The sequence below is a fragment of the Dreissena polymorpha genome, chromosome 14 (assembly GCF_020536995.1).
Source record: "Dreissena polymorpha isolate Duluth1 chromosome 14, UMN_Dpol_1.0, whole genome shotgun sequence".
NCBI classification, from domain to species: Eukaryota; Metazoa; Mollusca; class Bivalvia; order Myida; family Dreissenidae; genus Dreissena; species Dreissena polymorpha.
In genome coordinates, this window is record NC_068368.1 from 40,520,843 (window position 1) to 40,544,500 (window position 23,658).

The 23,658-nt window shown below is 35.7% G+C and overlaps 2 protein-coding genes across 4 annotated transcripts in view; both read left to right on the plus strand.

The window, feature by feature from the left end:
* Window positions 1-606: 606 nt before the first annotated feature.
* On the plus strand, window positions 607-16,214 carry LOC127858187 (splicing factor 3B subunit 6-like). Its single transcript, XM_052395162.1, has 4 exons — window positions 607-672; window positions 12,531-12,649; window positions 14,458-14,596; window positions 15,021-16,214. The coding sequence occupies exons 1-4, from the start codon at window positions 649-651 to the stop codon at window positions 15,126-15,128; spliced, it is 390 nt and encodes a 129-aa protein (XP_052251122.1). The 5' UTR covers window positions 607-648; the 3' UTR covers window positions 15,129-16,214.
* Window positions 16,215-19,989: 3,775 nt separating this feature from the next.
* LOC127857154 (myb-like protein X) overlaps window positions 19,990-23,658 on the plus strand; it is a 30,315-nt gene continuing 26,646 nt past the window's right edge. For all 3 annotated transcript variants that reach the window (XM_052393551.1, XM_052393552.1, XM_052393553.1), the window contains exon 1: window positions 19,990-20,152. In XM_052393551.1, the coding sequence (XP_052249511.1) occupies window positions 20,150-20,152 (3 nt within the window). In that variant the 5' untranslated portion in view covers window positions 19,990-20,149. The remainder of the gene's footprint in view (window positions 20,153-23,658) is intronic.

The window sequence follows — 23,658 nt, forward strand, 5'->3', positions numbered from 1 at the left end:
TTATTTATCAACATCAATGTTGCCTTTGTTGAATGAACACATGCAAACATTACAGATGCATGTCTGTTAAAATAATAAATCAATATTTTATAAATGCTTAAAACTGCCATATTTAAAGCAAAAAAAACACACTTCACGCCAATGCGACTCTGGTTCAATCTTTTTTGTTTTGGATGAGCTGTTATGTGGTCATCATACCGGACAGGTGGTGTTTCCTCTGGATACTTTGTAATTCCCCAAGATTTCTTGACCACATAAAATGTACGCCTTTCAGTAAAATTATGTGGAAAGTTACAGTCGCAACTTTCGTGATTCCAGCAAGTTAGATCAGAGTACAGGAACACACTCACAGTTCTCGCGATATCCAGCCTCAGGCTCGGAAGCAACGCATTAATTTCGAAATTCTACACATGTCAAAGAGTAATGGTTCTAATCAAACTGATGTCGTGTCCTTACTGAAAGCTTAAACCATTGAGTCTTAAATACTCTGAAACGACCTTTAGTGCTACAGTCATAAAATGCTCTGCTTCGGTACGTACGTTTGTTGGATACAATATAAAACGGACCAATACAATGGCTTTTTTAGTTTAATGTAGCCTTTTCATCTTTTCAATATTTTTCTTTCGGTTACACAACAAATAAATCAAGATGGCGATGGGAAGAAAGGGAAACGTAAGATATTCTATTTTACTATGAATCTACATTACTTTCGTTATTTATCATGTTTTTCTTTTTCATAAACTTATATATTTTAAATTAGTGTGGATAATATATCTTTTCTTTTAAAGTTATTGTAAATTCCAACACGTTTTCGTGTCGCCATCATCGGAGTCGGCGAAACGCTTATTAAATTGTGTAAGGAATTCTAAGATAGGAAAGATCATCATTACTGAATTAAATATTCAACAAGCTATGAGCAAAGTTGCTGACTTTATCTGGAAAGGCTTTTAAATATTTTGACAAATATGTCAAGGTTTTCCGTCATTAATTTAGGGATATTGATAATGAAGGCATCACAACCAAATCTGATGTCAGTGATGACTGCCCGTCACAGGCAGCAGTATCATAAATTTGCCCCCCCCCCCGGATCCCTACCCGCCCCCCGAGCTTACCCCAGGGGTTCCAGATTGTTAAATGTACACCGATTGTGTATGGTTTGACTTTTCAACAACGAATATTGACAAAAATTCATAGTTTGAAAAAATAACCCTCGTATAGGTATTATATATACACAAGGTATGAAACGCACTATATGCCTATTGCTGAAAGATTGTGGAACACTGGACATGACATTTTTCATCGAAAACACACATGTTCCCATGCAGTTGCCAACAAAATGCAACTGGATTCGTTAAAAGACAGTTAAAGCAGGGCTTTACTTAGACCTCAAATCTCAAGAGTCAATGACTCTTGGGACCAAATTTTCAAGAGTCAAAATCAAATTTGTATGAGTCATCATTTTAACACAGGAGAGTCAATGATCTTTTGTACTTTAAGCAAATTACTGAGATATTATATATCAAAAGCAACAAATTTACAAATATCTAAACATTAATTTCTTATATTCCAGTCAATAAAAGAGATAATGCAAACATACATTGTGACCAACATTGTGAGCATAGTGAAATCAATACGAAAGAAACATTCGCACTTGTAGTGACATAATATATATCAGGGGTGGCAATTGTCCAAAATTCGAAATACGGAAAACTAAGCAGAGATTCAGAGACCGTAGGATAAAGGGAATAGAGGACAGAGCCCCTCGAGCCCTTGCTTATTGTTATTCTTTATTTTCTTTCTACAGTACAGCCAAAGCGGAACAAACGTATTTCGCGATCCGCGGCGGCAAGGCGAAACGAGTCGATGCCGCGTCAGTCGTTGAAGCCGCGTCAGTATGCGGCGGCAAGTCGCATTTCGCCGCGAAACTTCGCATCTGTCCGCCGAGGCATGCCGCGGTCCGCGACATGATGCCGAGTCGATGCGATCATAAAATATTTTTTTAAATTATTAGTTACATGTAGTTAACAAATTTTGAAAGAACAATTATAATAATAATTAAAATCATAATAAATTTATTGTGCGCGGATTGTATTAGCATATACATGTAAGCATAGTTAATGTGTCTGGCCAATTATTAAGTTTGTTTCCCGCCCGTAGCGTATGTATTTCACACATAAACAAGGTCACGTAATTATGTTTTCGCACATACAAGTGGTCAAGGCTCCAGCATATGGTGGATTTATAAATTAATTGCATGTTGATTCCGCTATTATATTTTAGCTGAGAAAATTAGCAGTTTGAAGCCACATCAATAATCAAGACGGTGACGACGTATTTGTAGTTTTGTAAATTATCAGCTTATTATAACTATTGTTTGAATATGCGTATATAAACACGTTTTATTTTGTTCATATTATACAGTTAATATCGCTACTAATTACCCGATAATCCCGTATATTCCAGTTTTAAAGCAAATGCTGGTAAATATTTACGATACACAAACATTCTCGATATTTCCTTAAGTATCAAATACATTTGGGCATTTGTTACTATTTATAGAGATGATGAAATAACGTCTAATCGGGGCGTTTTTTTTTCTCCACTGAACACGCGATTTACGCCTGACGTGATGTTCATGTAGTTATACAACACAAAATACACCCAAACTTTCCAAACGACGTTCTACATGTCTGCATAAATTTTCGCGCGCTTTTTATGAAACAAAGGATATTTTAGCACTGTTTATTTGACGCTAGAGTTTGCCAAAGGACGCGTTAGCATTAAAATTCTGAAGTGTGTTTCGGATTACAAATATAATAATGATAATCGAACGAAACATAAACAGTTGCGCGTAATTAATTCTACGCTACACATACATGTATGTACATGTAGGTGGATATCTTGTCACTCGATCCGCCGCGTACGTATGCGGCGGATTTACTCCGCGAAAGTACGCGAGGTTAATACAGACTCGGCGTCGTTGCGCGGATCGATGCCGAGTGCCACGGCGATACGCCGCGTGAACACACGATTCGGCCGCCGCGGACTAATAATCTGGCCGTGGCGTAGCCGCGGATTATGTTTGTGCCGCTTTGGCTGTACTGTATGTACAATTTCTTGTGAGAACAATGCGAAATTTTATCAATCAGACCATCCGTAACACCGCATGTGTATTCGTCATTCTATAAAAAATGTTATCAAGATCGTTAGAAATAAATTAAAATCGACAAACCATACCGTATCCGAAAACGACTGTCCGAAAACAGGTAGAGATATGTCGTTTGCAAATGAAATAAAATGTGTTTTGTTTGTCTGCAGAAAATGAAAGCCAGTAATAAGTAACCTAGCAAATACGCAATTAATATATAATTCGGTTGACATATTGTTAAAGTATGATATTGCAGTGCTTTATTTTGCTAATAGATAATTTATAGTTGGCGGACATTAGCAACGTTCATAGAATGGTACGGTTTTCGGAAAGAAGCGAAGATGTTCTGTCAGTTACTGCTCATGTCAGTGCCAGCCGTTTACCATCAAAATACCTCTTTAAACTAACTAATCGGATTAACATTTATCTCAAAATCGATCCTGGACGGCTCAAATCCGGATTTAATTATTTCATGTGCCATCTTTACCGAAGACGTGCGACAAACACGCCGATTTTCTATGCCATCTCAAATGGTTAATTATTACAATTGACGTTGTAGACAGTACATATGCCAGCATAACTTTCGCGCGTCTTTGAACGGAGCAAACATGGAATAAAACAGGGTTGGGTACACTGTATTCAGCATTGAAAATACATTCTGACATATTCATATTGTGGAAGTATTTCTCAAAATATTGTGGATATGGATGTTATAATTATATATTGGATATTATTAAAACTGACGCAGGTGAGTCCATTCTGTTTAAGTGGTTTTAATACATGTCGTTTCTGCAAACAGCTGATAACAAACGCTCAGATAAATAATGGAACGTTGATACACGCGTTATCGAACCAGCAGTGTTTTAATTGGTTATTGCTAGATTTCTCAATGGGCAAAACTCCGCCTACTGGGCGGAGTGCTTCAATGATTGGAAACTGGCGATAACGGTTAGCGTATACCAAAAGATACTCCGCCCCAAGCCAAACATCACTTACTCTTAACAACTTTTGATCTCTTTGACGCAAGTCGGTACATTCCCCCGGTCAAATGTGACGCCTGACGTAATTTTCTCAAAAGTCAAACTAGGGTATTCTGTAATTTTCAAGCGTCAAAACCCGGGAGCTCGGGTCAAAGGAAAGCCCTGGTTAAAGCAACGTGATTACACAACTAACTGATCTCCTGCTCGGCTAATAACTTTAATATTCAATTAAATTTGACTTTCTCGCTATATGTCACTCGGTGTTTCATCTACACATGGACACCATTTTAATTTTATAACGCGTCCTCTGGCTGGTTGTTCTCATTGTGTTGGCCAATGATATGGCGTTTTAGAACCGAGCATTCGATCGACAAAATATGACAGCAAAACACAGACATGTAGCGAGAAAGTCGAATTTAATCGAATATTAAAGTTATTAGCCGAGCAGGAGATCGGTTAGTAGTGTAATCTCGTTGCATTTACTGTCTTTTAACGAATCCAGTTGCATTTTGTCGGCAACTGCATGGGAACATGTGTGTTTTCGATGAAAAAGGTCACGCCCAGTGTTCCACAATCTTTCAGCAATAGGCATATAGTGCGTTTCATTCCTTGTGTATATATAATACCTATACGAGGGTTATTTTTTCAAACTATGAATTTTTGTCAATATTCGTAACCGTTGTTGAAAAGTCAAACCATACACAATAGGTGTACATTTAACAATCTGGAACCCCTGGGGTAAGCTTGGGGAGGGTAGGGTCCCGGGGTGGGGGGGGCAAATTTATGATACTGCTGCCTGTGCTGCCCGTGTGGTCCTAGGCCATTTATATAAGTGGAATATTGTACCTGTGTATCTTATTTATATTTCAATCACTAGATGAATTGGCCATCTCTGAAACTTAATTGCATAAATTCTAATATGGTGAAAGTGAATTCTAGAAAATTTCAAATTTCAAAAAATACTTCGGAAGACTTCAGTTATCCTCAATTTACCAAATACTGGAACATTGAGAAAACAAGTAACATTATTTGTTTAACTAATGCCAATGATGGAAAAACAAATGATTTACATGTACCTTCAAAAAAATTATTTAATTCCTGTGAAATGCATCTCAAATTTGTTTATTTAAAGCATGTTTAACCATGCAAATCGGATAGTTTGATACACACTTCAATATCATTCATTACTTGCATTATTGATCTATTTCGGTTGACATGACAACAATAGGAAAGTCCTGTACTTGAGGCCGGGGTCGTTTGCTTCACTTCGCAATTTATGTAGAAATATAATAAAGGGGACCAATAGAATGTTAAAATTAATAGAATATGGATAAATTTTGATTATTTTTTTGATGTTAGAAACTTAGATTTTTAATGCAATTATACCTATGTTTTCCTAATTATCCCCACGCTTTTTGAAAAAAAGGTGGGGATATTGTGGTTATCTCCGCCGTCCGTCTGTCTGTCCGTCCGTCCTGGCCACTATCTCCTCCTACACTAAAAGCACTAAAACCTTGAAACTTACACACATGGTAGCTATGAGCATATGTGCGACCCTGCACTATTTGGAATTTTGATCTGACCCCTGGGTCAAAAGTTATAGCGGTTGGGGTGGGGCCGCGTCAGAAATTATCACTCATTTTTTTAGGTTATTTTACATTTACTTCTTTATTTCTACACCGATTCACTTCAAATTGATACTGGACCTCTCTTATGACAATACGGTCAATCTCAACCATGCATGGCCCCATTCCCAACCCTGGGGCGCCCCGCCCACATAGGCCACACCCACCAAAAATTTCCATTTACTATAATTTTTTCTTTTCTACACGGATTCACTTCAAATTGATACTGAACTTTTGTTATGACATTAGGGTCAATCTCAACTATGCATGGCCCCAATCCCAACCCTGGGGCGCCCGCCCACATAGGCCACACCCACCAAAAAATTCCATTTACTATAATTTTTTCATTTCTACACGGATTCACTTCAAATTGATACTGAACTTCTCTTATGACATAAGGGTCAATCTCAACTATGCATGGCCCCATAACCAACCCTGGGGCCCCGCCCACATAGACCACACCCACCCAAAATTGCCTTTACTATAATTTCTTCATTTCTACACCGATTCACTTCAAATTGATATTGAACTTCTCTTATGACAATACAGTCAATCTCAACTATGCATGGCCCCATAACCAACCCTGGGGCGCCCCGCCCACATAGACCACACCCACCCAAAATTGCCTTTTACTATAATTTCTTCATTTCTACACCGATTCACTTCAAATTGATACTGAACTTCTCTTATGACAATACGGTCAATCTCAACTATGCATGGCACAATTATCAACCCTGGGGCGCCCTGCCCACATATGTCACACCCACCCAAAATTGCCTTTTACTATAACTTCTTCATTTCTACACCAATTCACTTCTACATGTAATTGATGATGAACTTCTCTTATGACAATACGGTCAATCTCAGCTATGCATGGCCCCATTACCAACCCTGGGGCACACCTAGGTCAAACATTCGGCGTGGGGATACGCGTCGGCCTCTGCCGCGCCATTTCTAGTTGTATTTGTCTTTTGTTTTCAATGAGAGTATTGGCAGTAAACAAAATACTCAGAGCAAATGCGTTTGACATCATCACAATAGTAATGTTCTTAAAGTTAACAAAATCACTGGAAGTAGGTCATCACCGGTTATAGGTCACCGTATGATAATGAGCTTTGCTACTGTCAATCAAACTGTGAAAACAGCAGGCAACACTTGCCTGCACAGATGATTGGAAAGTAAGAGTTTGAAAAATCAATTTGTCCCCTTTCTGAGCAATTCTCCGCATATACTAGCTCATGGGTAAATTGAGTACATAAAACAGGGTTGGCATATTGACCGGTCAATTGAGTATTGACCGGGCCGGCGGTCAATACCCGGTTAAAACCGGTCATTAACTGGTCAATACTGGTCAATACTGGTTGATTGAAAATTGTAGCATGAAAACATCACAAAGGAGCTATGTTATATTAAATCAATAATTATTCTGTAATTGATAAACTTTGAGTCATTTATTGTAAAAAAAATCTTTAAAGTTGTAAAAAATTAAATCTTTATTATTTATGGAAATGGCCTTAAATATAAGGACCTATGCAATATCTTTATCTCGGTGTATCACATCTGTTACTAAAGTATTTTTACTATTGTAGTTACCATAGTATTTCACTTATCTATTGATATATCTATTTGATATGCAGATGGACAAACAGAACTCTTGTGTTTTCTAGGGTCATAAATCTGGCCCCTAAGCCTTAATTGGTAATAAAATCCATGCAGTTTTATGTCTCTGATATTGACAATGAAGCAAATCTATTTCAGATCACTCACACATAAGGCGATTACTTGCTATTAATTTAATAGTAACTTATAAGTAGTCTCCTTTCTGTATTATGAGCGTTTTTTTTCCTTTCACATTTAAAAGTTCAATTGGTATTCAAATGATTAAGCAATCAAAGTTCTTGATTTTGACAACAAAAATGTTTTCCAATTGTGGGTCTACTATAGACTCTTCTTTTCAATTATTGTTTTCTTTGATTTATTATTTCTTATTATGTTTTTTATTTTTATATCAATGGAAAATATAAGAATTTTTCACTATTTTGTTTAAAAATTATTTAAAGAAATCTAGGCAAGAAAACATGACAAGTAAAGGTTGTGTCAAAAAGGTGCCATTTAAGGCCCTATTATCAGTTTTGGGTGCCCCATCCTGTATAGGTGAGGAGACTGTGGGGACAGTGGGGCATGAGGAACAACTCATACACAGTAATTGACAGGTTCTTGCTGAATCAAGCACAGAATTATCTGAGAATTCATAATTCATTAGAATTGAAAAAAAGTTCAATCGACCAGAAAAATCCAATCTACCAACTTTGACTAATTTGCAAAATGTCGAGAGATTGGCCTACAAATTGCATGAACAGGTATAAAATAGTGGGTATAAATAGCTTAAGACATTATTGGCAACATGTCTGTTTAATTTATATTATCAATATAGTTTAATTAGGCATGGAATATTAATTAAAATTGGGGGTAAAGTTCAATCGACCACTATTGACCAGTAATGACCACTTCAGGAGTATTGACCGGGGCGGTTTTAACCGGTTAAAACCGGGGGCGGTCGATTGGTGCCAACCCTGACATAAAATGATTTACTGTTGAGATTTGTAATATCCTGTGCATTTTTATGCCCCCGGATCGAAAGATCAGGGGTATATTGTTTTTGGCCTGTCTGTCATTGTATGTGTCCATGTGTGTGTCCCAAAACTTTAACCAAAACTTTAACCTTCTTCATAACTTTTGCAATATTAAATGTAGCAACTTGATATTTGGCATGCATGTGTATCTCATGGAGATGCACATTTTGAGTGGTGGAAGTTCAAGGTCATCCTTCAAGGTCAAAGGTTAAAAAAAATCAAAGTGGCGCATTAGGGGGCATTGTGTTTCTGACAAACACATCTCTTGTTATACTTAGAAAATTGAAAATTTGTTATATATAAGTTTTGTGTTTAGGTCCACTTTATTCCTAAAGTATCAAAGCTATTGCTTTCATACTTGCGACACTTACTAACTATCATAAGGGGACTGTGCAGGCAAAGTTATGTAACTCTGAGTCTGACTGGCATTTTGACAGAATTATGGCCCCTTTATACTTAGAAAATTGAAAATATTCTCATTAAAGTAAACTTTAACTTAATTTACAACTGCTCTTTTTTGCACAATATACACCAGGACATCCATTAACAGATGTGCTGAGTTTTGCCTTTGAATATTTTATATTTCCTTTGTAATTCAAAAGAATTGATTTCAAGGTTTGCTTGGGGAAAGAGGTGCCTGGTCTAGACCCGTCTTATCAGTACTATTAAACCCTTTTTTTAACCTCATCTATTTTTTGAAAAAAAATTATGAGCTATTGTCATCACCTTGGCATTGGCGTTGGCGTCCGGTTAAGTTTTGTGTTAAGGTCCACTTTTCTCATAAAGTATCAAAGCTATTGCATTCAAACTTGGTACATTTACTTATTATCATGAGGGGACTGGGCAGGCAAAGTAACAAAACTCTCGCGTGCATTTTGACAGAATTATGAGCCCTTTTTATGCCCCCGGATCGATACATGTAGATCAGGGGTATATTGTTTTTGGCCTTTCTTTCTTTCTGTCTGTTATCTGTCCCAAAACTTTACTGTACAGTAAAGTTTTGCAATAACTTTTAAAATATTGAACATAGCAACTTGATATTTGCCATGCATATGTATCTCACGGAGCTGCACATTTTGAGTGGTGAAAGGTCAAGGTCATCCTTCAAGGTCAAAGATCATAAAAATTCTGTCGCAAAACTTTACTGTACAGTAAAGTTTTGCAATAACTTTTTTAATATTCAACATACATGTAGCAACTTCATATTTGGCATGCATGTGTATCTCATGGAGCTGCACATTTTGAGTGGTGAAAGGTCAAGGTCATCCTTCAAGGTCAAAGGTAAAAAAAAAAGCGACGCAATAGGGGGCATTGTGTTTCTGACAAACACATCTCTTGTTATACTTAGAAAATTGAAAATTTGTTATATATAAGTTTTGTGTTTAGGTCCACTTTATTCCTAAAGTATCAAAGCTATTGCTTTCATACTTGCGACACTTACTAACTATCATAAGGGGACTGTGCAGGCAAAGTTATGTAACTCTGAGTCTGACTGGCATTTTGACAGAATTATGGCCCCTTTATACTTAGAAAATTGAAATTTCGTAAAGTTTTGTGTTTTGGTCCACTTTACTCCTAAAGTATCATAGCTATTGCTTTCAGACTTGGAACACTCACAAACTATCATAAGGGGACTGTACAGGACAAGTTGTGAACTCTAGTTGTCATTTTGACAAAATTATGGACCATTTTTTACTTAGCAACTTTGAATATATGGTTAAATTTTGGGTTTACATTCACTTTACTTCTAAAGTATCAAGGCTATTGCTTTCAAAGTTCAAATACTTTCATACTATCATGAGGGTACTGTACCTGGCAAGTTGAATTTTACCTTGACCTTTGAATGACCTTGACTATCAAGGTCAAATAATGAAATTTTGCTAAAATTGCCACGACTTCGTTATTTATTATCAGATTTGATTGATACATGTACTTTGACAAAACAACTCTTACCTGACATACGACAATAGACTCCACCCAAACCATCCCCCATGCCCCCCCCCCCCTCAGAATCCCCCCCCCCCCCAAAAAAAAAAGTAATTTGTATTTTTCATTTTTTTTATTTTTGAAAGATCATCTTCTTAATGATTTTTTTTTTTTTTTTGGAATTTTAATTTCTTATTTTTGGAAGATAATGTAATAAATGACCACACACCCCACACTATAATAATATACCCCTCTCCACCCCACCCCTCCATCTTTTTTGATTGAAGTATTGAGATAGGTCCCTTCACCTTTAAAATGAAAAATAGATGAGCGGTATGCACCCGCAAGGCGGTGCTCTTGTTTAAATATAGTGCTTGACAAAAAGTATACTCCCAAAATAGTTATAAATATCGATTGAACATATTTATTTTACCTTGATTGCATGGATACCTAAGGCTTGTTTGCAACGCTCTAGACTCCGTTTCCTGGGACTAGAACCAGTACTTGGTGTCAATGGGGGAGATCTAAAGAATGCTCCCACAGTGGGGATCAAACCCATGACCATCTGGTTGCTAAGCGGACGCCATATCTACAATCCCATGGCAACCTAATAAAAAGCTTGTTTAGTCTTAAATATAAATATCATTTTCAGTTTGTCATGTTTAAGTTATACAATTACAGTTTGTGAAATTGTGGTTAGACAATTATAGATCTTGTAACTGCAACAAGGACACCAAATAAACAATAATTACATGTTTAATTTTACTTTAGTACATAAGTTATACCACAGCATATCAAAGTCTTCATTGGAGAGCACATTTTTAAAAAGCATTCATCAGTTGAAAAGTGCATCAAAGTTCTAGCCAAAAGGACATTTCCGTAGTGATATTTGTCACTTTTATCCGCCTGCTAATGTGGCAAATGACGGTGTAAGCACTGCCTAAACCAACTTCTCTCTGTCTCATTGGCAAGGCCCTTTGCTCAAAGATTGACAATATGACAATTTTTAATGTGTGTATCACATGTTCAATTCAATTTAAGATCACTGTCCAGCAAAGAGGGAACATTAAAAATGTAGAGCCATGTATAAAGTATAAATATTGGTGAAATGATAATATTCCTGTAATACAATGTAGGTATTATTGCCAACAGACTAGGCCAAAGCCTTTTTAATTCAAAGGACCCTGTTCAAATCCTGGTTGGACCAACTTTGTTGTTTTTTTATGTCCTGAATTCTGTATTGTTTCACTTGAGCTAAGTTGTTCAGATGTTTAAATCTTAAGTTATAGGAATTTAATGACCAATGTCAAGCCTTTTCAAGAATCCTTGTACAAGGCCCTTTTAACAACTACTGAACTAGCATTGAATTGGGTTGTTCTTTCAAACACCAACTTGTTTGGCAGTGTTTCTATATTATGTTTTTATTTGTCAAAGTTTAAATGGTATACAGAGTCCAGCTTTGACTAGGACAATAAATTGTATATTTATGATGTATTTATTGTGTGTTTTTAGTCTGTTCCTACAATTTCTTAATATTGGTACTCAGTTCGTGAAAAAAATGAAAAATGACCAGATATTGTCTTAAAGAAAAAGAAATTATCTTTTATAGATGAACACAATTTGGAACATAAATTCTCTATTCAAAAAGCTATGTAACTTATAGAGGATATTTGTTTATGTCTGTGTAAGATCGTTTGTTATTTCACGATCGATCATAGAAAATATATTTTGCGCCACGAGTGAAAATAATATTTTTCTATGATTACGAGTGAAATAACAAACCATCTTACACTGACATGAACAAATTTTAAGTTTCTTTTATGCCCCTTTTTCAAGAAAATAATTAACAGCTGTTTCCCTTTCGCTGGAAAGTTACCCTTTCTCGGAGTTTCTCCCGTGGCGTGCCTCAATACATTTCCTCCAGTCAAACTCTTTTACAATGTAAATAAACGGTGAAAAAGCATAAAAGAAAAAGAAAAATTGTTGGATTCTGTGGAATGTCGATTTTAATTCACTCGTGATCATAGAAAATATATAAAAAAATTATTTATGATAATCTAAAAATATAAAAAGGAGTTCCGAAAATGTGTTCTTTTCACCGGTGAAAATAACAATGTGTTCTTTTCACTGCTGTTATTTCACTGCAGAAATTTCATATTTTATCATTAGGTATAAAAGAGATGATGTTCTCGTCACAAGGGTTTCTTTTCATTTTCAGGTTAGGCTTCCGCCAGAGGTCAACAGAACATTGTACATACGTAACCTGCCTTACAAGATAACTGCAGAAGAAATGTATGATATATTCGGCAAATATGGAGCCATTCGGCAGATAAGAGTGTATGTATTATAGTATTAGTAGCATTAGCGTTCTATAGGGCTAGCAGGAATATTACGGTATTTTAATATATGGAAAAAAGGCATATGAAGACATAATGTGTGATTATACTGATAGGGCAATTTTATTTCAATGGGTAATTTTCTTTCATATGTTAATGTAAAAAGCAGTCATGCATCAGGGCTCGACATTAACGATAGTCCAACTGTCCGGGACAACCAAATTGTTAGTCCGGAAATAAAGAATTTGCTAGTCCGACGGGACAAGTGGTTGTTATAATTTAATAACTAAGAAAAAATGCCTTTAAATCCGTTATTTCTGTGGAGTTATCACAAAACTTTTTCGATAATATTTTGTTAACGTTTAAACGACAAAGCGCGAGATATACCGATAGTTCCATGTGATACTACACAGTACTGTGCACAAGGGAAGCAACCCTTTACATTTTTCTTTGCCAAGATAACATTAAAATTCTTCCTTGTAAAGAATATGCATTTTACAACACCGGTACACACAGATCTTACAGACAATTAACGTAGTGATGTCATCTCTATGTATAGAATGATTTTACGACATCATTGATATTTATTTATTTGTCAATCCTATTTTGTAAATGGCCAAAGGTGAGGGGACAATTTCAGGTAACATTTGGTCAGTGAGTTGGTTGAATGTTGTTCGTACATATACATCACTTTTAACATTTTCTGCTGTATAGTGGCAAAACACAAGTTTTTGTCACGTATTTTGGCTTTGTGTCATGTTAAAAAAATCATAATCTCGAGTTTTTCTGTTATTCTAGTCAGTTCTTTTTGTATTGATATTGCCTACAATTATGTCAACATATATTTTGAACGATTAAAATCTTTATGATTTTAGCATTTTGTATTATTTCATTATTTTGCAAAGTACTGAGCAGAATAAGATATAATGGTCATGACAAGTTGGTTTTTGGTCAGGACATTTGAAATTTTGGTCTACTTGTCCAACCGGACAAGTGGTTTCAAAAGTTAATGTTGAGCCCTGTGCATTACCCCTTTGTCAGAGTAGGCAACTGCCTATGGGCCCCGCGACTTTTAGGGGCCCCATGAGATCATGAACTGTTGGAATAATTCTTTTAACTTACTTTAACATGTGCCTTAATCTAATGACTTGAAAAAGCTAATTATTTTATATCAATGTTATGTTTGTATTAAAGGCTTGGCATTGCCTTAACCAAGTGACAATCATTGATTGTTTTCTTAAATTCTTAATGTAATAAATATACATGTAATGTATTAATGCCATTGTGGTATTATGATATTTTATACCTATAAAAGGACATTGTCACATTTTATGTCTTGCCATCCTTGGCACTTGTAGGCTTATTTAAATGAGTGAAATTGACCTGCACTTGCATTCTAATAGGGGCCATGAAACCCCAAAAATTTGCTTCCTATGGGCCTCCAAGGTGTCTTATCCGGCACTGGTATAAAGATATCAATAGCCAATTAAAACAAGTTATGTGTGTCTGTAATGATGAGAACGTTGACAAATTTAATTTGGATCAAAAATTGGAAGGGTGGCAATATATTTCAAAAGGATGGCAAAATATTTTTAAATGTTGGGGCATAAAGGAAATAGACGGGCGACCCCCTCCCCCTATCTATTCCACTACATGTATAACTAAATGCCTAGATGAACTAACGATATACACATTAACACTAAGAAGCAGTACATGTCTCTGCCACTTACCATTTATGGGATTGTGATGAGTTTCTTTAAACTTTTAAGAGAAAGTGCTATTATGAATTGTCTATTAACTTTCTTTCAGTGGTAACACTGCAGATACCAAAGGAACAGCGTTTGTTGTATATGAAGACATTTTTGATGCCAAGAACGCCTGTGATCACCTGTCGGGTTTCAACGTCTGTAACCGCTATCTTGTCGTCTTGTACTACCAGTCCAATAAGGTACTTGCTATTCTTTATTTAGATCTATTTTCAGTACAAAAACGTGATATTCGCCTGCTTTCTATGTACCTTTCATGCAAGTATGCATCATTAAATAGTAACATACTGTTATTACATACCCTTTTAGCATGACTTATTACATACGGTTTTAGCCTAAGTCACTACAAAGCCCTACTGTTTTTGCCAAATTCATTATGTACTGAGTTAGCTTGATTCATCACAAACTGTTTTAGCCCGATTAATTATCCCGACTTATTGCACAACAGGAGCAAATTTTGGTTATAAGCTATCCTGACTGTATACGTTTATCAAATGCTACAAGTCATCAGATTATTCAAATGTGATAAATACACAGCTCAAGATATTGAATTGGGAGTCCATGATGATGTTGATTTGTATTAATATGTTTTATGATTATTTTCAGGCATTCAAGAAATTGGATTCTGATAAGAAGAAAGAGGAGCTGGACAAGATGAAACAGAAATATGGACTCAGTACACCAGACATACATGCGTCCAAACCAAAGTCTTAAGCAGGATGGATGATAGATCTCATTTCAGTACTCTAATCATTGTCATTTCTACGGGTCTGGACCAAGTTTTTAACCCTTGAACGTTCAGTGAAGTAAAAAGCCTGTTTTTACTGCATTTATAAATACAAAATAAAAATCAATCAGAAAGTTATTTATCAATCATATGACAAATATTTCTTATTTACCATTAATGAGAGTAAGCACTTTTAAACAACATTTAATTCCCAAGTTTCAAAAATTTAAGTATCGTCATCTAAATATTAATTGACATATGTTTACTTCCTCGTTGTTGAAGATTTGTTCTACTCTCCCCAGAAGTTCACAAGATGGCCACTCAAGGCTGACAGGTTGCTATGGATTTGACTGGTGAAGTGTGTGAATTTAAGAAAATCATGTCATGTTCTTACTTTTCTTTTCGTTACATTAATTATGCATTTTAACTCTGCAATTTTTGACAGCACAAACTTTTTCAGCAGTCGTCATTATGAAAAGCAATCAGTTTTGTACATCATCACCTTATTGGTCGGTTTATTACGTTTAATAGTGATATGACCAATGATCATTGCATAGGAATTTCAGCCTTAGATATGCCCAGTAATATCAACGATTTCTCGCTTTTGAAGAAAAAAACGGTTATATACAAGAAATGTTCAGTAAGTGTAAATATACACCATGTTTAAAACTGTTTTTCAGTAATTTTATTTGCCAAATTAAATGATTTAACAAGGCCTACGGCTATGTTGGCTTATGTCTTGTTGACTCAATAAAATAGCCTGCAAAGGGATTCTGATGTTGTCAACTTGCATGATGACTTTTGCTTAATAAACTTCTGGATAGTACCACATGAGGGTGTAGGTATCGAAATTCCTTGGCAGATTCGGTAAACAAGTTGTGTTGTGTATGTTTGTATGTGTTTTAACAACGTGTAATGAAGATAAACATGACACTGGGGTATAATTTAAACTATTAACATCTACTTTATAAAGTGAATAGTCAGTCTCTAAATGTGTACATCATAACTTTGTTGGTATATGCTTGCTGTCATAGTTAACGGTTTTTAAATAATAATAAAGAAACAACAAAACAGTGTTCTTATTTTTGTATACTTTCGTTTGAATGAAGTTGTTGCTTTAAAGTAAACGGATTTACACAGTTTTCACAAGTTTCTGGACAGTGAAAAGGATGAAATTAATGTTGATAAACTTTGTACCTTGCATAGTCTGCATATATATAGGATCTGGCACAAGTTGTCATATCATACCATATTTTATTAAACGAGTTCAGGAATTTTCTTAGCGAGCCTTTGGCGAGCTTACTAACGAATATCCTGGACGAGTTTAATAAAATATGGTTTGATATGACAACGAGTGTCAGATCTTTTTAGCTCACCTTAGCACAACGTGCTCATGGTGAGCTTTTTTGATCGCCGTCGTCCGTTGTGCGTTGTCAACATTTTGCCTTGTGAACACTCTAGAGGCCACATTTATTGTCTGATCTTCATGAAATTTGGTAAGAACATTTGTCCCATGGATACCTCGACTGAGTTCGAAACTGGGTCATGCTGGGTCAAAAACTAGGTCACTAGGTCAAAAAAAAGATAAACCTTGTGAACACTGTAGAAGTCACATTTGATGCCCAATCTTCTTGTAACTTTGTCAAAGTGTTTGTCTAAATGATATGTTGGTTGAGTTCAAAAATGGTTCCTGTCCGTTGAAAAACATGGCCGCCAGGGGGCGGGGCAGTATTCCTTATATGGCTATAGAGAAACATTGTGAACACTCTTGAAGTCACAATTTTTGCCCAATCATCATGAAACTTGGTCAAAACATTGGTTTCATTGATATCTCGGACGAGTTCGAAAATGGTCCAGATCGGTGAAAAATCATGGCCGCCAGGGGGCGGGGCAGTTTTCCTTATATGGCTATAGTAAAACTTTATTAACACTCTAGAGGCCACATTTATTGTCCAATCTAAATGAAATTTGGTCAGAAGATTGGTCTGTATGATATCTTGGATGAGTTCTAAAATGGTTGCGTTTGCTTGAAAAAACATAGCTGCCAAAGGGCGGGGCAGTTTTCCTTATATGGCTATATACATGTATATATTTATGGCTATAGTAAAACCTTGTGAATACTCTAGAGGCCACATTTATTGTCCAATCTTCATGAAATTTGGTCAGAAGATTGGTCTCAATGATATCTTGCATGAGTTTGAAAATGGTTACGTTTGCTTGAAAAACATGGCTTCCAAGGGGTGGGGCATTTTTCCTTATATGGCTATATATGGCTATAGTAAAATCTTGTTAACACTCTAGAGGCCACACTTATTGTCCGATCTTCATAAAAATTTGTCAGAAGATGTGGCCCAATGATATTATGTACAAGTTCGAAAATGGTTCCAGTTGCTTGAAAAACATGGCCACCAGTGGGCCGAGCATTTTTACTTATATGGACTTATGAATCTGCATGAAACTTTGTCAGTATATTTGTTTAAATGATATCTTGGATGTGTATGAAAATGGTTCTGATCTGTTGCAAAACGTGACTGCCAGGGTGTTCACTAGTCATGAAAGTTGGTAAGAACATTTTGTTCTAATGACATCTTGGGCTGCACATAACAGGTCAGTTCCTTTGAATCTCAGGTGAGCGACTTTGGCCCTCTTGTTATGCTCCCCCTTCGAAGAAGGGGGGGTATATTTCTTTGCTCATGTCGGTCGGTCTGTCGGTCCGTCCACCAGGTGGTTGTCAGATGATAACTCAAGAACGCTTGGGCCTAGGATCATGAAACTTCATAGGTACATTGATCATGACTTGCAGATGACCCCTATTGATTTTGAGGTAACTAGGTCAAAGGTCAAGGTCACGGTGACCCGAAATAGTAAAATGGTTTTTTGAATGATAACTCAAGAATGCATACGTGGCCAACAGGGCAAACTCTGAACAGTATTACTGAAGCAACTGGTCTGTAATCCTAAATCTATAATTATCAGTCCAATGAATCATCATCCTTTTAGTAAAATACAGTAGATCAGTAAAAATATTATCAGAATATGAGATTTTTTGTATATTTTGTATATTAAATATTGTGTTAATGTTTAATTTTGTTGATTAATATAAATATAAGCAGGACAGGGGAGGTAATACACTATTATATCTTTCTTATATACAGGGGAAACAAATGCAATAAGTTAAAATTTCATGTTTAATGAATAGAGGATATCACCCCCACCCCAATTTTTTTTAAACATCTAATAAATAACCCCACTCCACATTATACCCCCCTCTCACTCCCCCCTACCCCCCACCCCCCAATTTTTTTTAAACATCTAATAAATTATCACACCCCACATTATACCCCCCTCTCACTCCCCCCTACCCCCCCCCCACCCCCCAATTTTTTTTTAAACATATTATAAATTACCACACCCCATATTATACCCCCTCTCACCCCCACCCCCACCCCCCCCCCCCCCTAAATATTTTTTTTAAACATCTAATAAATTATCACACCCAAAATTATACCCCCTCTCACTCCCCCCTACCCCCCACCCCCCCTCCCCCCCCCAATTTCTTTAAACATGTAATAAATTACCACACCCCACATTATACCCCCCTCTCACCCCCCACCCCCCCCCCACCCGCCCCCCCCCCCAAAAAAAAAAAAATATCTTTTTTTAAACATGTTATAAATTACCACACCCCACATTATACCCCCTCTCACTCCCCCTTGATCATGACTGGCAGAAGACCCCTATTGATTTTCAGGTCACTAGGTCAAAGGTCAAGGTCACAGTGACTCGAAATAGTACAATGGTTTCCGGATGATAACTTACATTAGGTCAAAGGTCAAGGTAACAGTGACAAAATAACGTATTCACACTACAACTGACAGCCCATATGGAGGGCATGCATGTTTTACAAACAGCCCTTGTTTATCACATGCTTTCAAACGAGCAAATTAAATAAATATTTACGCAAACATAATGATAATTCCCGAATGTTGTGTACATTTCGTGACGTCATTTGACGTTGTAACTTAATTTCAGCAAAATAACAAATTGCGATTGGTCAATAAACGAAAACTAAGCCAATGAAAACGCTTAAAAATGATGTTTTACACATGTGTAATAAAAAAAAATTGTAATGGTTGTATTACATGGGAAACAGGGTATAGCATGTGATAAAAATGGATCGATACCCATCTATGTATGCGTTAACATACATGTGGTCAGATGGTATGTTTTCAAAGGTTGTTCATTAAGTGATTTTCGTCGATATTTATAGATGTTTTTTTAAGAATCTTCAATTCAGTTATTTACGATTGTCTCCCTAAAGCAATAAGATTTCTTCGAAATCTACGTGAAATCTACGTGAACATGTATGGAAATAATCAGTGACCACTTTGAAAGAAATAAAAGGATATTTTTTCCGCCTGAATCTGCAATTAACTTTCTTTAAGAGAGAGATTGTGTTCACTCCATTGATAGGTATTGTTGTACGTCACGTTTCAAAGTAAATCGACATACTTTATACAATAAATTATGGGCTGGCATGTCGGTCATACAAATTATGCATAGTCGGTCATACAAATTATACATACGATCAGTTTGTACGTGCTTATTTAAATAAACCTTTTCAGTTCAGAGCGCTATTGCAAAAAAAGTAGGCCTATAACGTGTAAATTATCATAAAATTTCAATAAATATTTGTCTATTAGCGTTTCGCAATGTGACTGTTACATCGAGATAAATCTTATTTTCTTTAAAATCTCAATGTGTTTTACACCTACAAACAATCTGATTCTACTTTTCTTGAATCCTTTCAACAATATAACGCACCAGATTATCTCTTATGTTATGGACTTATCGCACGAGTAGGTGTATAGGTATTCACCGCCCGTTGTCGCTAGGCAGTTAGAACGCTCGTCTGTAGTTTTAGGTGCTTGTTCCAATATAGCATACCCGTTTGTTCTTATATTGGGTTTAAAGATCTATTTGAATCACCAGTGGATAGATAGGGAAAATGGTAAGTGCTTGTTTTATCGCACTGTTTTCATATTATTTTATTTTTAAGTTAGTTTTAACGGATTTTCTCTGTACCGTTAGGCCTAACATGTAGATTTTATTTTTGGGTAAAAATATAACAATTAAATATATTATCTTATCATTAATGCTAAACAACATAAATGTGCGGTCATGATCCTGTTTAGTTATACTTAGCAATGTGTTCCCGATTACATTGAAACATCTTAATAAATACCATATATCATGTCTCTACAATTAATCAATGATTTATTTAATTACTTGTCGTTTGCACGACTCACAAATGACATGGATGGTACCTATGCGATCTGGCATACGTTTATTATCTTATGATACAATTGCTTAGCTATTTTTCCCTATTGTTAAACATGATCAGATTTTTATATAATCTTAAATGCGGATTCTAGTGCTATGTTTGTTTTCCTTTAAACCAAGTGCGATTTGGCAGCGACCTGGATTTAGAGGTTTATCTTTAATGGTAAACCCGAGGATATATAATCCAAAAATCTTTGTGCAACTTTTAACACAATACTCTACCTATTGAGATTAATATTATCGGTTTTATATTCCCGTTTATACAATATCTGCCCCTATACACAAGTGAATATAACTTCGGGTATTGAAGGTTTTGTATGCGCTGTAACAAAAGGTTTTATTGCTGAATTAGAACGCATTAAACGACTCGTATGAATGGTTCACCGAGAATAACTTTTAATATCAACCATTATAGAACATCGAACCATTAACTTAATCTCGTTGTTACCAATAATGCCAGTTAAACGTTGTATCATCACAGCACACATATTCGTTTCTTTACATTACGCTCTCAACACTTGCAACTATATACTTGATCACAAAAAATCTTACCTAAACGCAATCACAGCCCACTTATTTAAATATTGAAAGGTGATAAGTGGACACATTATAACAAAATGACATTTTTCATGTAAACATATCCCTTGTTAGAATGTATTAGTCTTCGACTTATAAGAATAGTGTATTAATTTTTATTAAAAGCTACACACTTAGTTAGCATTGACGCGGAGATCGGCTGTACTTGTAAATGTATACAATGAAAGCGAAATAACACTCATATCTAAGAAATTCATCAGAATCATCTTTCCGTTTATGGATAATCATTGAGCGGAATTGGGTATGATTGTTAAACTTGCGTTACTCTTGTTTACATCAATTGAGTCTTGTTCTGAGAAAACTGGGCATAATGCATGTGCGTAAAGTGTCGTCCCAGATTAGCCTGTGCAGTCCGCACAGGCTTATCAGGAACGACACTTTCCGCTGTTATGGTATCTTTTCGTTTAAAGGAAGTCTCTTCTACACGAAAATCCAGTTAAGGCGGAAAGTGTCGTCCCTGAAAAGCCTGTGCGGACTGCACAGGCTAATCTGGGACGACACTTTACGCACATACATTATGCCCAGTTTTCTCAGAACACGTCTCAATTTAGAGACATGTGTCTTATTAGCATTATATAAAGTCATACATAACATGCGTGTAGCTTTTATGGCTCTGGTTGCTTATACTATTTTGTTCTCAAAAGAAGCCAGTAGAGGGACTTTCTTTCCTAAAGTATTTGCAGTGTTGTATCATTTTTAAAGATTTCTTTTAAATACTTCAGTTTTTGCTGTTAACACATAGAAAGGCTTTTTAAATTTGAAAATCTGTGAACAGATTTAAAGAATTAAAAATAGTCGCTCTCTTCTGATTCAGAGCAATATCGCACTTTAAATGATTATCCATCGAATCGTGGATCAATTTAAACAACATTTATAGGAGATATTTAAATATGAATGATTTGTTCATCTCCAAATTTTAACGAAATGCGTTGATCAATAATTGCGAAATTATGAAATTTGTAAGTGTTGCTTTAGAAGTGCCGTAAAGTTGTGTGCATTTGCTAATATACACAATTTCTGAAAATTCCAGTTGAAAAATTAGTGCCATAATAACAACAACGCGTGCCATTTGAATGAACGCACCCTACGTTCGCGTATTCTCTCAGCCTTCAATTCATTTGGAACTTGTGTACAATCATCAATGATTTCGGTCAAATCGATCAGTGGTAGCCAGAACGACTTAAAAGTGATCATTATTCCGTTTGATACGTAATTTCTTAAGTACACGCATCAAAGCTTGATTCTTTATACTTCCATGTATATTCTAACAAAGTTTTAATAAATAAAGATTTAAACACATTCTATATTTTCTATTGTTCTCATTTTGTCTTTGTATTATCAATCTGGTACCGATAATGCTTGGGATTTGTGGTGTTGTTATTCTTATTTTTTATTTAAATCCCACCCATTTTTGGTTGCACCAAAGTTAACAACTCTTTACTGAAAATCGGGTGTGCATTTGTTTTTATTTAAGCCATATGTAGGGACTTTTGCGTTAGTATTAATTCTATTTAGCATGTGACATGTATACACACAATCACAATGTATCTAAATAACCTACATGTTAAAAATACAATGATATCAGCAAATTATCGCTGCCAATTACCGCTAAATGGAGTCAATACCATCTGAGCGTTTTTGTTCCGGATCGTATTGCTTTAAGTATCACTGAACTACATTTGAAAAGTATTCATGATATTGGCATTGTATTGTCTGTTACAAGCTTGCTATGCCGGTGTAAACCTTTACATGTGATGGGAATCCCTGATTGACTAAAAACTACACTGAATTAGTATTATCAAGCACGGATGTGTTCTTTGATCGATTTAAAGTACGTAAGCGATATTTGAGCAATACATTTCATTTGGAGTCAATTTAAACTAATCAATTATGTCATGTCGTTTTATGGTGCTATGTCCTGCTTTTTTCACGTCGAGATGAAAAAATAAATTTCCATTCCAAAAATAAAGTAGCTATAGCAAGTTAATAACCATTAATTCGCACCATAAGACTTCGATTTAATTTTCACTAAATCGGCTAAAACCCATCAACTATCAGTTTCTCCGCCAATAGTGTAAGGATCCAAAAAGGGATAAAAATGCACGATACTTTGTAGCACCTACATTTATTATATAATATATATTATATTTTTGTATTTGATATAATGCGTCATGATGAAAGTGTGCTTGTGTTTTGTTGTAATGTTCACCAATTCCAGTATGTTTAATGGAAACATATAACGTCAACTTTGTTTTAAAAGGTTGCGCGTTGGCATTTTCAATAAGGAAAAGTAATTGTTCTTTTGACGTAAATTAAAATTGGTATAAGTCTTACGCATGACGTAAATTACAATTAGTATTTAAGCCATACGCACTGCAAAAAACAACAACAACATAGAATGCACTCGCGATTTCGACAAAAGCACGTGCTGAAATTTTACATAAAATCATGAGTAGGTGAGTAACTCCACGATGCATGATGCAGCATGCACTGGATCGTACGCGTCGTTTTCAGAGCAGGACGATTTAAACATATCGGGTTTTAATGCCTTTTTTGTAAGGCGACAAACACACAAAT

Bases quoted from the DNA above. Each gene is read 5' to 3' on its own strand.
- LOC127858187 (XM_052395162.1), top strand. From the start codon at position 649: ATGGCGATGGGAAGAAAGGGAAAC. The intron at 673-12,530 runs GTAAGATATTCT...TTTCATTTTCAG, and splicing joins CGATGGGAAGAAAGGGAAAC to GTTAGGCTTCCGCCAGAGGT. The intron at 12,650-14,457 runs GTATGTATTATA...ACTTTCTTTCAG, and splicing joins GCCATTCGGCAGATAAGAGT to TGGTAACACTGCAGATACCA.